At 39.7% G+C, this 17,409-nt stretch overlaps 1 protein-coding gene across 1 annotated transcript in view; it reads right to left on the minus strand.

Moving 5' to 3' along the window:
• Positions 1–9,966: 9,966 nt before the first annotated feature.
• Positions 9,967–17,409, minus strand: part of LOC128694654 (reticulon-4-interacting protein 1 homolog, mitochondrial) — a 63,704-nt gene continuing 56,261 nt past the window's right edge. Inside the window, 7 exon segments of the mRNA XM_070095831.1 lie at positions 9,967–10,173; position 15,276; positions 15,457–15,501; positions 15,503–15,576; positions 16,081–16,136; positions 16,139–16,224; positions 16,769–16,878. Of these exon segments, the coding sequence (XP_069951932.1) occupies positions 10,063–10,173; position 15,276; positions 15,457–15,501; positions 15,503–15,576; positions 16,081–16,136; positions 16,139–16,224; positions 16,769–16,878 (483 nt within the window). The 3' untranslated portion in view covers positions 9,967–10,062.

The raw sequence follows: 17,409 nt of genomic DNA on the forward strand, positions 1-17,409 counted from the left end.
TTCTCTCCTGCGTCACTGAGGGGCACAACTGAGGGAGCCAGAGGAACATCTCCCTCTCCTCCCCTCCTCTCAATCATTAGATAACAACATCCCTACAACCACCATGGCTTCATATTAGACACCTCAACACCGATAGTCATTGTAGAAATATCAGGTAAAACAAAAAACGAGTGGAGTTCAGACCAGTATAGAAAAAAAGCTGATAATTCTTCTCCCAGGCCATCAAAATTAAATACCGAGGTTGGGAGCTCTCTCTTGAACACGCTGTTGTCATGACTACCTCAGGAGAGGCAGCCTAACCAATTTTACCCAGGCTAATTACTCATCAATATTGATGTGTTATATAATGTAAGTATGGGATACTATGTAGGCGAGGTATGGAGTAGCATATGGGCGTAATATGGGGTGCGTATGGACCTGGAATGGGTGGTGGAGCGTGGGATAGGGTGGGGTGTGGGCGTGGCATGGAGAAGCGCTATGGGCGTGGTATGGGGTAGTATGTGGACGTGGTATGCGGTGACATGAGTGTAGTATGGGGTGACAAGAGGTGATATGGAATGACGTATGTGTCTGGTAAAGGGTAATGTATGAGTGTGGTATGGGGTGATGTGTGAGCGTAGTATGGAGTGACGTATGTGTGGTATGGGGTGACATATGAGTGTGGTACGGGTGATATATGAGTGTGGTATGGGGTGATATAGAGTGTGGTACGGGGTGACGCAAGAGTGTGGTATGGGGTAATGTATGAGTGTAGTATAGGTGACGTATGAGTGTGGTAGGGATGACGGTAGTAGAATGGGGTGACGTATGAGTGTAGTGCGGGGTGACGTATGAGTGTGGTACTGGGTGATATGTGTGGTACAGGGTGGTGTTGAGTGTGGTAAGGGTGTAGTATGAGGTGACGTAAGAGTGTGCGAGGTGACGTATGTGGTATGGGGTGACGTATGAGTGTGGTATGGGGTGACGTATGAGTGTGGTACGGTGACGTATGTGGTATGGGGTGACATATGAGTGTGGTATGGGGTGACGTATGAGGTGGTACGGGTGACGTATGAGTGTGGTACAGGGGTGACATATGAGTGGGTATGGGGTGATGTATGAGTGTGGTATGGGGTGACGTATGAGTGTGGTACTGGGTGACGTATGAGTGTGGTACGGGGTGACATATGAGGTGGTACAGGGTGACATGAGTGTGGTATGGGGTAACGTATGGGTGTGGCATGGGGTGACGTATGAGTGTGGTTAAGGGCAGGGTCGCTGATGAACAGGAAGCTTTAGGAAGAGTAGGGGATGTGCAGACCAAGTGTTTACATTGAAGCATATACAGTGAACAATATTTAGGTAAAAGTAAGGAAGTTTCATTGAATTCATGGATTTAGAAAAGGTATATGATAGGATGGATTGAGAGCAATGTGGCAGATGTTGCAAGTACTGCATTTTCTAGCATATAAGGCATGCCTTTTCCTCATGAAAAGTCTTGAAAAATCACCCTGCACCTTATATGCTTAAAGTCAGAATCAAGGATAGGCTTTAGGTTATGCCTCAGCGTAAATTAAGAGGGTAATTAGCCTTGAATATTATTACTGATTTACCGTTATTTTACTCTGTTGTGCGCCTTATATGCCAGAAAATGTGATATATGGAAGAGGTGATAGGTTACGAAAACAGTTAAGAGATTTTATGAGGATAGTAAGGCTCAGGTTAGGTATGTAGGAGAGAGGAAGATTGTTTTCCAGTAACGGTAGGCCTTAGACTAGACGTGTAATGTCACCATGGTTGTTGAACATATTTATAGATGGGGTGTAAAGAATGAATGCTAGGGTGTTGGGGAGGGTGTGGGATTACAATATACAGTATCTAATACAAAGTGGAGTTGTCACAGTTGCTTTTGCCTATGACACTGCACTTTTGGAAGACTACAAAGGTTGGTGGACGAATTTGGGAGGGTATGAAAGAAGGAAATTCAAAGTGAACATTGGAAAGGGCAAGGTGATAAGGGTAACAAGTGATTTAGGAAATGGAATATTGGTTATCAGGCTGGGAGGGAGTATGGAGGAAGTGAATGTGTTCAGATATTGGGAGTGGACTTGTCGGTGGATAGGTATATGAAAGACAAGATGAACCATAGAACTGATAAGGGGAAAATGTGGGTGGTGCACTGAGGCATCTGTGAGACAAAGAATGTTTTCCATAGAGGCAAAGAAGGGAATGTATGAGAGTATAGTGATCAACACTCATATGGGTGTGAATGTTGCAGAAAGGAGGCTAGAGGCAGTGGAGATGTTGTATCTGAGGGCAATGTGTGGAGGGTATTTTCCAGAGGGTTGAGGAGGGGTTTACCGGAGAGAGTTTTGGGCCAACACCCGGTCTGAGACCAGGTGTTGGCCTCATGGTGGATCAGGTCTGATCAACCAGGCTGTTACTGCTGGCCGCATGCAAGCTGATGTATGAACCACAGCCCGGTTGGTCAGGTACTGACTTGAGGTGCCTGTCCAGTGCCTTCTTGAAGACAGCCAGGGCATTGGTAATCTCCTATGTATGCTGGGAGGCAACTGAGTCTTGGGCCTGGACACTTACCGTGTTGTCTCTCAATGTACTCTGGCACCCCTGCTTTCATCGGGGAATGTTGCATCTCCTGCTGAGTCTTGCTTTCAGGGAGTGATTTTCGTGTGCAGGTTTGGTACCAATCCTCCAGGACCTTCCAAGTGTATATTATCATGTATCTCTCTCGCCTGCACTCGAGAGAATACAGATCAAGACCTTCAACCGTTCCCAGTAGTTTAGGTGCTTTATTGTACTTATGTGTGCCATGAAAGTTATTTGTACACTCTCCAGGTCTGCAATGTCGCCAGCCTTGAAGGGGGCCGTTAGTGTACAACAGTATTCCAGTCTAGAGAGCACAAGTGATTTGAAGAGAATCATCATGGGCTTGGTGTCCCTAGTTTTGAAGGTTCTCATTATCCATCCATCCTTTCCTAGTGGATGAGGTAGATGCATTGTTGTTGTTTTTTGAAGGCAAGATCCTCTGACATTTCACCCGGTCCTTCACATTATTTTTCCACTCTTTTACAGTTAAATTTGTTGTATACCCTGACACTTTTTTAATTTCTTAATTTTTCCAAATCTGAGAGTTGAAATTTCTCCTCGTTGACCTTCATATTGTTTTGAGGGCCCATTCAAGATTTGTGTTTTCGTTTTGGAGTCTCGAGTGTCTTCGGGAGGTACTCCCATTAATCCAGGGCCCCCAAAAGGAAGACTCGAGCTAGGCTTCCCTTTTGTCTATATCAGAAAATGGGATGAGGAAAGAATGGGTTAGATTTGGCCTTGTGGAACAGAGCTTTACCGGGCTCCCGGGGATTTTTTACCTGTTTACTTTACTTTGTGTTCCATTTTCGGGAAGTTGTAGATCCACTCACAATTTTCCCTTTTATTTTTTGATGCTTTTTGGGCTTTTACACCATGGCTGGGGGTTGTTGGGGGTTTTTAAATTTTGGGGAGAGAATGGAGAAAAAATGGGATGGCTTGAAGGAAAATCGGGGAAGGGAAGATAGAGGGACCGGAAAGGTTGGGGGGAGGGGGTACAGGAGGTTTGGGGAAGGGGTTTGGACATCCAGCATATGTGGGGAGCAGATAGGTGGGAAAAAGGGTTTTTTGGGACTTGAGGGCTGTTGGGGTTATGTAAAGTAACTTTTTGGGTGAAAGTATTCGGGGGAAACGGGGCAGGTTTGAGTTCTGAGGTAAAAGACAGTGCCTGCACTTTGAAGGAGGGGGTGGGATATTTGGGGTTTGGGGGCATCGAAATGAATATCTGCATGCCCTGACAAACAGGAAGAGTGAAGGGGTTAATTTTCCTAGTGAGAGAGGAGTGTTAAAAAAATATTAACAAAAATACAACAGCAATATAAAAAGGAAAGATTGTTAGTTTTTTTTTTTTAAAATGCAAATACTTTTTCAGAACAATAAAAGAAAAAAAAAAAGAATGGGACCCCAGTAAAGTTAACAAGGAATTAGAATGTAAGCTTGTCCCGAAAGACTAAGACAGCACCCGCCCTTCCATTTTATATATAGATAGAAAGGGTTGTTTAAAAATTTTAAACAAAAAACATTTTTACAGCAAAGTTAAGGGGGATGATCTACAAGGGGAGGGCCCAAAGACAATGGAAGAAGAAAACCCGGAGACATGATAAAACATACAAAAATTAAATTGATGGAGAAGGTAGATGTTTGAGAGGGAGAAATGGGGAAATTGGGGCACCACTGGAAGTTAAAGTCACAGATGTGCCCAGGGGAATTAAAAGGATTTCTTTCCTGAATGGAATGATCCGGAGGGGGAGGCAGGCAAAGAGTGGAAAGAAAAGGGGGGGCCAGGATCTGACAATGACCCCCCAACCACAAATGAGTGAATACAAAACGAGTACACCCCTTTTTAACTGCAAAAGGGAGATACAGCCCAGTCTTTGGAAGAAGGAATATAGAGTTATATTGAGAGAGAAATGGTTTAATCACCAAGCATCTGAACAACTTTTCCCCCCGAGTTTTTTTTTTTTTTTAACAAGTCGGCGTCCCCCCGAGGCAGGGGGGACCCAAAAAAAAAAGAAAAACCCCAAAAAAAAAATACTTTTCATCATTCAACACTTTTACCACCTGACATTATCACTGTTTTTGCAGAGGTGCCTGAATACAACAGTCTAGAAGCATAAAATAAAGATAAAAACATATCCCTCCAAACTGCCAATATCCCAAACCCCCCTTTAAAGTGCAGGCATTACTTCCATTTCCAGGACTCAAGTCCGACTATATGAAAATAACTGCTCCTGAATCTTCACTAAATTACCCTGCTCACACTCCAACAGATCGTCAGGTCCCAAGTATCATTCGGCTCCATTCACTCCTATCTAACACGCCACGACGCTGCTGGAAGTCCAAGCCCTTACCCAAAAAACCCTCCTTACCCCCTCTCTCCAACCCTTTCGAGGACGACCTACCCCGCCTCTTCCCTTCCCATAGATTTATATTTTTCCATGTCATCTCTACTTTGATCCATTCTTCTAAATGACCAAACCACCTCAACAACCCCTCTTCTGCCCTACTAATACTTTATTAACTCCACACTTCCAATTTCCACACCGAATTTTCTGCATAATATTTACACCACAATTGCCCTTAAACAGGACATCTCCACTGCCTCCAACCGCCCTTGCTGCATTTACCCCCCAAGCTTCACATCCAAAAGAGTGTTACTACTATATTTTCTACATTCCTTCTTTGCCTCCATAGATAAGTTTTTTGACTCCACATATACCTCAACGCACAACCCCCTTTTTTTCCTCATCAATTCATGATTAACCTCATCCTTCATAAATCCATCCGCCACACGTAACTCCCAAGTATCTGAAAACATTCACTTTTCCATACCCTCCTCCCAATTTGATATCCAATTTTTCTTTATCTAAATCATTTGACACCTCATCACCTTTACTTTTCTCATGTTCATTTTCAACTTTCTCCCTTTTACACACATTCCCAAACTCATCCACTAACCTTTGCAATTTTTCTTAGAATTCCATAAGCCAGTATCATCAGCAAAGTAAACTTGTCAATCTCTTTTGAATTTGATTCCCATAATTTAATCCCACCCCTCCCAAACACCCTAGCATTTACTTCCTTTAAAACCCCCATCTATAAATATATTAAACAACCATGGTGACATTACAATCCCTGTCTAAGACTCCACTTTACCGGGAAGTAGTCCCCCTCTTCTACACACCCAACCTGAGCCTCACTATCCTCATAAAAACCTTTACAGCTTTAATACCCAAACCATTCCAATACTCTGCAACATCTGCCACATTGCCCTCATCCACTCTATCATATGCCTTTTCTAAACCATAAATGCAATAAAACTTCCCTATCTTTATCTAAATACTTTTCTACATATATGCTCAATGAAAAACACCTGATCTACATCCCCTACCCACTTAAAACCTCCTTGCTCATCCGCAACTACTTTCCCTGTCTTCCCTTTTAATTTTTTTCAATTATAACCCTCCCGCACACTTTTCCTGGTATACCGTGTTTATTCCTCTAAAATTTTACAGTCTCTTTGTCCCTTTCCTTTATATAAAGGGACTATACATGCTCTTGCCAATCCCTAGGTACCTTCCCTTTCATACATTTTTTAAAAACAAAAGTACCAACCACTCCAACACTATATCCCCTGCTTTTAACATTTCTGTAAAGATCCCACCAGTCCAGCTGCTTTACCCCTTTTATTTTTACGAATGCCTCACGAATTTCCCCCACACTTACATTCTGCCTTCTTCACTCCTAAAAGATGGTATACCTCCTGACAGTGCATGAAATTACTGCTCTGTTTCTTCCTTAACATTTAAAAGTTCTCAAATATTCTGCCATCTACCCAAACTCCATCTCCCCATCTACTAACTCCCCTACTCTGTTTTTAACTGACAAATCCATATTTTCCCCAGGCTTTTAACTTGTTTAACTCCACTCCAAAATTTTTTCTTATTTTCATTAAAATTTCTTTACAGTGCCTCTCCACTCTATCATCTGCTCTCCTTTGCACTCTCTCACCACTTTTACCTTCTTTACTCCATATACTCTTCTTCTTATAACACTTCTGCTTGTAAAAACCCTCATAAGCTACCTTTTCTTTTATCACACCCTTTACTTCATCATTCCACCAATCACTCTCTTTTCCCCCTGCCCCCACCCTCCTATAACCCACAAACTTCTGCCCCACATTCTAATACTGCATTTTTAAAACTATTCCAACCCTCTTCAACCCCCACTACTCATCTTTGCACTAGCCCACCTTTCTGCCAATAGACGCTATATCTCACCCAACTTCCTCCTCCCCTTTGTTTATACACTTTCACCTCCTCTTATTTGTTGTTGCCACCTTCCTCTTTCCCATCTACCTCTTACCTAACTGTAGCTACACCAAATAATGATCCGAATATCAGTTTCCCTCTATAAACATGTAATCCTGGGGCCTACCCATCAACCTTTTTTCCACCAATACATAATCTAATAAACTACTTTCATTACGACTACATCATACCTTTTATATTTATTTATCCTTTTTCAAAAAAATATGTATTACTTATTACCAAATTCTTTCTACACATAGCTCAATTAAGGCCCCCATTTACATTTACCCCTGCACCCCAAATTTACCTTACATTCCTTCCATAACATTTTACCCACTTTAGCATTGAAACCCCAACCACCATTACTCTCACACTTGATTCAAAACTCCCAGCATTCACTCAACATTTTCCAAAATCTCTCTCTCCCTCTCACTTCTTCTCCAGGGCATACACGCTTATTATAACCCACTTTTCACATCCAGTCTTTATTTTTACTGCACATAACCTGAATTAATACATTTATAGTCCCTTTTTCCTGCCAAAAGCTTTTCCTTCAACATTATTGCTACCCTTCTTTAGCTCTAACTCATTTGAAACCCTGACCTAATCCCATTTTTTCCTCTCCACTGAAACCTCCACCCCTTCAATGTTTTTAATGTTTTCGTAACAGAAGGCACAAGTGTTGCAAACTTATAATGGAGTTAAACTCTGAGTTCATTATCCTTCAGATCCATAATAAAAAACACAGTTAGGAAGCATATGTCTCTTAGGGCTGCCTACCAACAGTCTGATGAAAATATCCAAAAATTACAACTGAACTTACAACAGCCACAAGCCATGGCTTATCCAACAATATCATTAGGCTCAGTTGTCACTACAGCCCATTTTGTCTTCTCTTAATTGGCACCCTAGTTTTGCAATGGCTACAAAGAGTTCTGGGAGTGTGGAACATCAGGCAAGGTAGATGTAACTGAATGTAATTATCAGTGCAAGAACTGTGTTTAGAACAGTTCATAGCTAACCCACAACTGGAGATGAAATAAGATGATGTCTCATTCTGGCCTGGATCATTAAGAGAGAGAGAAAAGGAAAGAAAGCTAAAAGTTCAATCAAGTGACTTGAGGTTAGGTCAGTCGAGTACATTCTGAAGATTAGATACAGTATTTGGACAAGGAACAAAAACAATCCTATAATTTAAATATAAATAACTCACAAAATTCAAGAAATGTTCAAATATTTTTATATGAACTGACAAGCAGTAAGTCCTTGATTTAATGAACTAATGGGGAAGTGAAGGGAAGCAGAGGTGGCTTGGTAATGGTAATATGGTGGATAGAAATTAAATTGTTTGTTGTGATCATAATAATAATGGACAATTTTGTAACCATCTGACTGTACATGTATACTGTTTCTGAATCACTGACTCAGCTAATTTTTTACCCATGATACTGAAGTCCATTAAATCAGGGTGTAGCAGTATTACCAAAATTTCTTGAAAGCACCCTAATTTTGGTTACGGAATTTGGTATATGTATACCTACAGAATTGTATACATACTGTAAAAACACTTGAGCAACACTAGAACATTTTATTAGGAGACATTTCATTCAGTGGAAGCTTTGATCAATCCAATACAAGGAATCAGAAAAATAGCATACAGGTGTATCTCATTTTATGCTGTACATGCATTCTAGGACCTTGGCAGCTACACTGAGCTCAATCAGGCAATTATTATTATAATCAAAAGAAGCTAAGCCACAAGGGCTATACAGCTCAATCAGGCAATAAATTCTAATTCTGCATGATAAAGACTTAGCATGCTTTGTGAGCTGCACCAAGCACATGTGGAGAATACATATTCCAAATATGGAATTACTAATAGAATCTGTATATGTTGGTTAGGCATCTGATTGTAGTGTTTTGTTAGGATAGCACCTAGTTGGCACAGCACACCTGAAATGCTGAACTACCAGATTTGTCGGAAATGGCAATTAATGCTGATTCAAAGCTATGTCTTTCTACAAATCAGGTTTTGATAACAAGCCTGGCTTCTCCCATGTGAACTATGGTGAATCATGCATGCATTGTTCAACTCATCCTTGCTACAGGGATATTTATGCTCTTAAGGTTTTGTTTGAGATTGTCATTTCTCTTGTATATACTTTATCACAGTCGCCACATGAGATGGTGTAAACCCCGCACTGGATTCTAATGGTGTAGAAGCCACCCTAATTAGGCCTTTGAAAGTAGTCAAATTGTGGCATCAAAGAGTACATAACCTTTATTCGGCACATGTACACCCTCATTGACAGGCTATCTCCCTAACCAGCAACCAGGGCTAGGGCTGAGATGGGGCCCCGTGTTCAATCAGTACCCAGGTTCCAGCCAATGAGATGGTTTTGGCAATCGCAGAGGTGATGTGGGTACCACTCACCTGCCTGCCCTGTCATTCCCATTCTAGAGCTGGTTGAAGCACAGTCTGCTCTCTAGTGGCTTCTATTCTGCCTTGCTTACTGTGGAGTGCACTAATACCTATTGTTATACATAGTGTTATAGTGTACAGACTTCTGTTCTAAATTGATGAAGGATACAAGCCAAAAGTTTTTCTGCTGTGTTTATTTTGCTCCTTTACACCCAGGATAACAGGCCTTTGGGACTCCTGGGTTGTAATATCAAATGTTCTAGTGTTGCATAAGTGTCTTAATTACACAATATTTTTGCATAATATAAACAACAAAGTACTAAACAACCCTGTAAACAACCCAGTCCTTGAACCACTGATGCATCTGTAGCCTACTAACTACTGCCTAAAGTATGGGTATGATTGCAAATTTCAAAGAAAAATATGTAACATTGTAAATATTCAAATTTTGATAAGTCTTCACTATCACTGTTTTTATGGTTACAGCAGTAATGATTTGTAACAAATTGTTACTGCTGCAACTTGCTTAGACTACAGTCATAGCTCAGCCACTGATCCAGTGATTGGTATAGGTTCACAGTAGTATCAAATCAATATGATCACTCTTCTTACTTTTTACAATAACTTTCTGAGGATTACAGACACAAAACAATATGGTAGGTATTTACTTCAAGTGTCAACATCTTCAACTTTATTCAGAAATTCTAGGTAATCGTATGTTAATTAACTGCTAATCACCTAGCCCTTTCAACAAGACATGCTGATGATGGTCTTTCCTCTAGCATGACCATTAATGACATAATGATATGCTTCTGGTGTTTCACCAAATGGGAAGACTTTATCAATCACTGGTCGAATCTGAAACGAAGAGAAACAGTAAGAATATTGTTGTTGTTGGGGATAGCCAGGTTAGATACATGGATAGGGCATTCTGCTTGAAGGACAGGAGTAGGAGACAAAGGGTATGCTTTCCTGGGGCTGGGATGGAGGACATTGTTAGCCGGCTTGACAACATCATGAACGGTAATGGGATCAATCCTATTATTTGCCTCAGTGCTGGAGGCAATGATGTAGGCAAGCATAGAAGTGAGGATTTAGTTAGAAAGTTCAGGACAGCTATAGACATGATTAGGAAGAAGGGGGGGCGCCCTGTTATATGTGGCATTTTGCCAAGAAGAGGTGTTGGTAATGAATGGTTGTCCAGAGCAATTGGTATTAATTGTTGGCTGGATAAACACAGTAAGGATAATGCAGTACCATTCATTGACAACTGGGACAACTTCTATGGCCGAAATGACATGTATGCCAGGGATGGGGTTCACTTATCCAGGGCAGGTGTGGGTTTTCTTGCTAACTCAGTTGAGGGGGTTGTTAGGACTTTAAACTAGGATTAGTTAGAGGTATGGGTTTAGAAATGATTAATAATGAGTATGGATATATTGACTTATGCTCTGATATTAAGAATCTTAATAGTAACTGTCATGTAGTAACTCTGGGTAATGATAATTTCAGAAATTGTGTAAAAACAAAGATGAATAGGAAAATGTGCAGAAGAAAAAACATATGATGGTATTTTATGCTAACAGTCGAAGTGCAAGAAATAAAATTAATGAACTACGTTTGGTAGCATGTGCTGGGAACTTTGATATCATTGCATTAACTGAAACGTGGTATGATTTAAAGAGTCGGGATATGACTGCTGAGTGTAATATTCAGGGATTTATGTTATTCAATGTGGATAGATGTAATGGGAAGGGGGGAGGAGTTGCATTGTATGTTCGAGAAAATATTAATTGTTGCATAAAAACAGGTATAAAAATAGATGGAGCAGTAACAGAGTCTGTTTGGGTAGAGTTCGTGGAGGGTCAAGAAAAACTAATTCTAGGTGTAATATACCGACCTCCAGGCTTGGATCACGATAGAGGGAGACTTCTTTGGGACGAAATTGTTAGGGCTTCTGGACACAGTAACGTAGTCATAGTAGGGGACTTTAACTTTAGCCAAATTGACTGGAATTCTTTGACAGGTAATCTAGAGTCCAGTGACTTCATGGAAACAGTTCAGGACTGTTTTCTGAAACAGAGTGTAACTGAACCTACAGGGGTAATAATTTGCTAGACCTAGTCTTGTCAAATAAGGAAACACTCGTGAATAATCTGGAGATCACTGAAGAGCTTGGCGCAAGTGATCACAAATCCATCACCTTTAGCATTAATTGGGAATGCAAGAATAATGATAATACAGTAAAAATCCCCGATTTTCGTTCTGCCGATTATAATGGACTTAGGGAACATCTGTCTAATCTTGATTGGGGTTATCTAGCTAATGATTTTATTGACGATAATCATACTTATGAATATGAAGGGATCTGCTTTTATGATTGTTTTCTTAATAATGTACACAGTGCCCAGAGTATATACATTCCCCAGAGAGAAATTAGGTCTAATAATAACGATCCCAAATGGATTAACAGGATGCTAAAGCATCTATTAGGGGAGAAAAGGGGAATTTATAGGCGCATCAGAAGAGGAGAGTTTAACCTTACTGACCAATATGTTCAGCTTAAAAGAGAAGTAAAAAGGGCGATTAGAAAGGCTAAACGTGACTATGAAATTAGAGTCGCTAATGAATCAAAGACTAATCCAAAGGGGTTCTTTCAAGTGTATAGGACGAAGGTGAAGGAAAAAGTAGGACCTCTGAAATCTGGGAATGGACAGCTGACGGATAATGAACTGGAAATGTGTTCCTTATTTAATGACTATTTTTTGTCAGTTTTTACACAGGAAGATGTAAATGAGATTCCAGTAATTAACAATTATTTAGTTCCTGATGAATTTAAGTTAACTAATATTACTGTCACGAGGGACATGGTTATTAAACAGATAGACAAACTGAAACAAAATAAATCCCCGGGACCCGATGAGTTGTTTTCAAGGGTACTTAAGGAATGCAAGATGGAGCTTAGTCAGCCATTAACGAGTGTATTCAATGCGTCCATCCTTACCAGTGTTGTGCCAGAGATGTGGAAGATGGCTAATGTGGTTCCTATATTCAAATCAGGGGATAAGTCCACTCCTTCAAATTACCGTCCAATAAGCCTGACATCTATAGTGGGCAAGTTATTAGAATCAATTATAGCTGACATTATCAGAAGTCACCTTGAAGAGCATAACTTGATAAATGAATCTCAGCATGGATTCACGAGAGGTCGTTCCTGCCTGACAAACTTACTGACGTTCTTCAATAGAACATTTGAGGCAGTTGACAGTGATAAGGAATATGATATTGTTTATTTGGATTTTAGTAAAGCCTTCGACAGAGTACCTCACAAGAGACTCTTAAGAAAAGTGGCAGCTCATGGTATAGGAGGTAAAGTTCTAGCATGGATTGAGGCATGGCTTACCAATAGAAAGCAGAGAGTTACCATTAATGGAGTGAAATCTGAATGGGGATTAGTCACTAGTGGCGTTCCACAAGGATCAGTTTTAGGCCCTCTCTTGTTCATAATTTACATTAATGACCTTGATGAAGGGATTACTAGTGACATGAGTAAGTTTGCTGATGATACAAGGATAGGCCGTATAATTCACTCTGAGGAGGATATCAATGAACTCCAGGACGATTTGAACAAATTAATGTCTTGGTCTGAGAAATGGCAGATGAAGTTTAATGTGGATAAGTGTAAGGTACTTGCCCTTGGTAATGAAAATAACCCTCGAAGCTATAATCTAGGTGAAGTAGAGCTTGGTCATACAGAATGTGAAAAAGACTTGGGAGTCATGGTAAGCAGAAATCTAAAGCCAAGACAGCAGTGCCTTAGTGTGCGCAACAAGGCCAACAGATTACTTGGATTTATCTCAAGAAGTATAAGTAACAGAAGTCCAAAAGTTATTTTACAGCTCTATACATCACTAGTGAGGCCTCATTTAGATTATGCTGCTCAGTTTTGGTCCCCTTACTACAGGATGGACATAGACTCATTAGAGAACATACAGAGAAGAATGACTAAAATGATTTACTGTGTAAGGAACCTCCCGTATGAAGATAGACTTAAAGCCTTAAATCTCCACTCTCTGGAGAGGCGTAGAATGAGGGGAGATATCATTGAAGTGTATAAGTGGATGACGGGCATAAACAAGGGAGACATTAATAAAGTACTGAGGGTGTCGAACCAGGTAAGAACCAGGAATAATGGATTTAAGTTGGATAAATTTAGATTTAGAAAGGACATAGGTAAGTACTGGTTTTCTAACAGAGTTGTAGATGCGTGGAACAGTCTTCCCAGTGGGGTGATAGAGGCTAGGACCTTGGGTAGCTTTAAGAAGAGACTGGACAAATATATGAGTGGGAGGGGCTGGGTTTGATTGGTGTCAAGGGGTACGGGAGTTATTTCTTGAGTAGCTTTAGGTAGATGTCGTTTTGATAAGGACCTGCCTCGTATGGGCCAGTAGGCCTTCTGCAGTGTTCCTACATTCTTATGTTCTTATGTTCACTTCACAATCATTCACATATCACTGTCTTACCAGAAGCATGCAAATACACAGTTCAGATATCCTCTAAACAGAAAAAAATCCCAAACCCTCTTTCAGAGTGCAGGCACTTTTACTTATATTAAACAGGTAAATGACTATATATAATAACAACTGTACTGGAAGTTAGTTGAGCAGTTAATTCTGCAGCTCAATGTAAGAACTACATATATTGCTAAAACTAGCTTTCAATCTATGTTGTACTTTTGACAAGAAAATTCTAGGCATCCTCTATATACCAGGACATGATATTGAGTTTTTCTATGTAGGTGCCAATTTGCCATTTTTTGAAGAAATTAGGATATTAGTTTCCATGAGATGTATCTGTACTATTTGTGTGTGTGTGTGGGGAACCATTAAGGAAAAGGGTCTGACTTTTGAATACTACAGGATACATTTTTCAGCAATCAAAATACATTAGTTCTTTCAGTGGCTCACTTAGATTGCATATTTTCCTGTGACAATGTATCACAGTGTGGAAGAGTCACATTTTAATCACTGCCAAACTCTTGGTATAATACATGGAAAGCTAGGTATTAAGGACATTGGTTTAATATCATTTACCATTATCATCTAAGACACTTGGGAACTCAAGACACTCATGGAGTGTCTTAGATCCACAGATAGTGATGAATAATGAAGATAAATTTTGCTTGGGAAAGTCACATGTCTGCAAACATCACGAGTGCTTCTTCAGTTGTGCATGCATGCACACACATACACAGATCCTACATCCAACTTCTTTCCTGATATTTGTATGTTCATTACTTTAAGAAATGTCTGCAAATATCTTTTGTATAATAATTATTTTTTTATATCTTCAGCACTTGCATTATGAAGTGAACACTTATACTTTGCTGCAGCCTGTTTTAGAGATAAATCTGTATATGAAGGATGAGGTAAACAATAGAACTGACAAAGCAAAAAGGTGGATGGTGTACTGAGGCATCTGTGGAGACAAAGAACATTATCCATGGAGTCAAAGCAGAGAATGTATGAGAGTACAGTGGTACAACACTCTTATATGGGTGAAGTGTGGGTTATGAATGTTGCAGCAAGAAGGAGGCTAGACACAATGGAGATGTTGTGTCCATGGGCAATGTGTGGCATAAATATTTCAGAGAATTCATAGTGCAGAAATTAGGGTGTGGAGTTACTGAAAATATTATTCAGAGGGCTTAGGAGGTAGTTTGGTCATTTAGAGAGATGGAGCAAAAAAAGGACAACTTGGAAGGTAAGTGTAGCAGAAGTACCAAGATGTACATAAAATCTTTCATGTTTATGAAACAGAAAAGAAAGACACCAACAATCCTACCATCATGTAAAGTAATTACAGGCTTCTGTTTTACACTCATTTGGCAGGACGTAGTACCTCCTGTGTGAATGCTGTCTACCAACCTCTACCCCTACTACCTAAACTACAAACCTTACTCTTTAATTAATTTTATAACTCACTGAGGCTCAAATTAACATGGATAATAGCTTCTTAAAAAAATAAGGCATAAGAGCAATTTCATAAAGAAAAAAACAATTAACTTTAAACAAATACTCAAATTATTTCAGTTAAACAAAACCCAAAATCCCAAACTGATAATGGAGACACGGATCTTACCTTTGGCTGGCTAACATTTCTGTGATTTGTTTTAGGGGATTTGGTTGGCATAAAGAAACACCATCTGTAGTTCGACCTTTCTGACAAGGCGGCTGCATTCTTGCACAAGAGGTCTTTGCACTCTGAAATGTTGACAAGAAGCATGAACTGATTATTTCAATGAATGCAGGAGGTGTTTTAATTATACAAAAGTTTTATGTCAATAACCTGCTGTTTATAGAGAGTTTTATACGATATCAATATGTATTGACAATCCTGGGTAATGACATTAGAGAAGGGACACAGAAACAAGGGTCACAGTTGGAAGTTGAAGACTCAGATGACTCAAAGGGATGTTAGGAAGTATTTCTTCAGTTAAAGAGTTGTCAGAAAGTGGATAGTCTCAAGTGATGTAGTGGAGGCAGGAACCATACATAGTTTTAAGATGAGGTATGATAAAGCTCATGGAGCAGGGGGAGAGAGAGGACCTAGTAGCTACTCAGTGAAGAGGCAGGGACAGGAGCTGAGTCTCGACCCCTGCAACCACAATTAGGCAAGTAGTAGTGATAATATAACAAGACAAAGCATAATATTAGCACACAATAAATCTCACTTGATATATACCAAACACAGATGAAGAAATACCTTAAAGAGGCTATTCACCATTCCCATGTCATCTATATTTGAATAAGGGGGAGAGGGGAAACATAGGAAGCTCCCATCCAGGGCTTCAATGCTTTCATGTAGTCTATGTCATTTACACCAGAGGCATTAATCACAAGATCAAAACTGTTAAAAGAAGAAATATTATGATACACTTAACACAATAACATGGCTCATCTTTTGAAGTCTCACATTTATACTAGCAACTAGTCTTGATAAATGACCACATTGTTGCCCTGAACAATGCAGGATCATTAATTTGCATGGGCCATTTTTATTTTCAAACCTGAATTAGATACTCACTAAAATATTGCATTACTGGCAAAGGGAAACAGTCAGATACAAAACTAACATCAAAACAAACTAAGTACAAAATGTAATGTGAGTGCTAGGTATTCTTACTACTCGACACAACTTGGTAGCAAGACTGGTTTTACCACTCAAGTCAACAATGACGCCTGGTGTAATGCTAGACTCTAAGAGTAGAATAACTCTTGAAACCAATCACCAGTACTGTTCAGACCTTGTTCATGCATGTATGTACTACTAATTTTTCCTTTCATATCTTTATGTATAGGAATAACATCCAAAACTACCTTGCCTCTATGTATGGCATGTCTGACTCAATCCCAAGAATTTATAAAAGCTTACACAAAGTATTTTTCCTCACCCTCCATCTGCAATAAGCATATCCTTGGTAGCTGGATCTCTGTAATCCAAAGCTTCTACACCAAAACTTGCCACCATTTCTTGTGCATCTGACCGACAGAGGCCAACAACCTATAATACACAATGCAAACACTTTTAGAAGAATTACTATAAAATATGCATTTTTAGCTGAACTCTAGCAGCTACCATGTATATCAAGACGAATCCAGCATTATAATTATTATTATATTTTGAGAAATAGCTAAACCTGTAGGGGTCACAAGTGCCAAGGAAATGGGAGACAATCATGACTGATCCAAGAAAGGGAGGACAAATCCAATTCTTTGAATTAAGAGCCTCTCACCATCAAGGAAAGTAATCAACAGCTCCCACAATTTCTACCCACTAAAGTGTCCAATTTAACAAGGTACTCTTGCTTAAAAACTGCTGTATAGTACAGTGGTACCTCAGTTACAAACTTAATTCTTTCCGGAAGGCTGTTTGAGTGCCGATACTGAACGACTTTGTTCCCATGAGGAATAATGTAAATTAGGTTAGTCAGTTTCAGACCTCAAAATACACTTACATAATTGTTCGAGTTGGGAACTGTTTGAAACTTGACGTACTCACTGTATAGTAATTCTAAAAATAAAAGATAGTATA

This window comes from Cherax quadricarinatus, chromosome 51, assembly GCF_038502225.1.
Source record: "Cherax quadricarinatus isolate ZL_2023a chromosome 51, ASM3850222v1, whole genome shotgun sequence".
Classification (NCBI taxonomy): Eukaryota; Metazoa; Arthropoda; class Malacostraca; order Decapoda; family Parastacidae; genus Cherax; species Cherax quadricarinatus.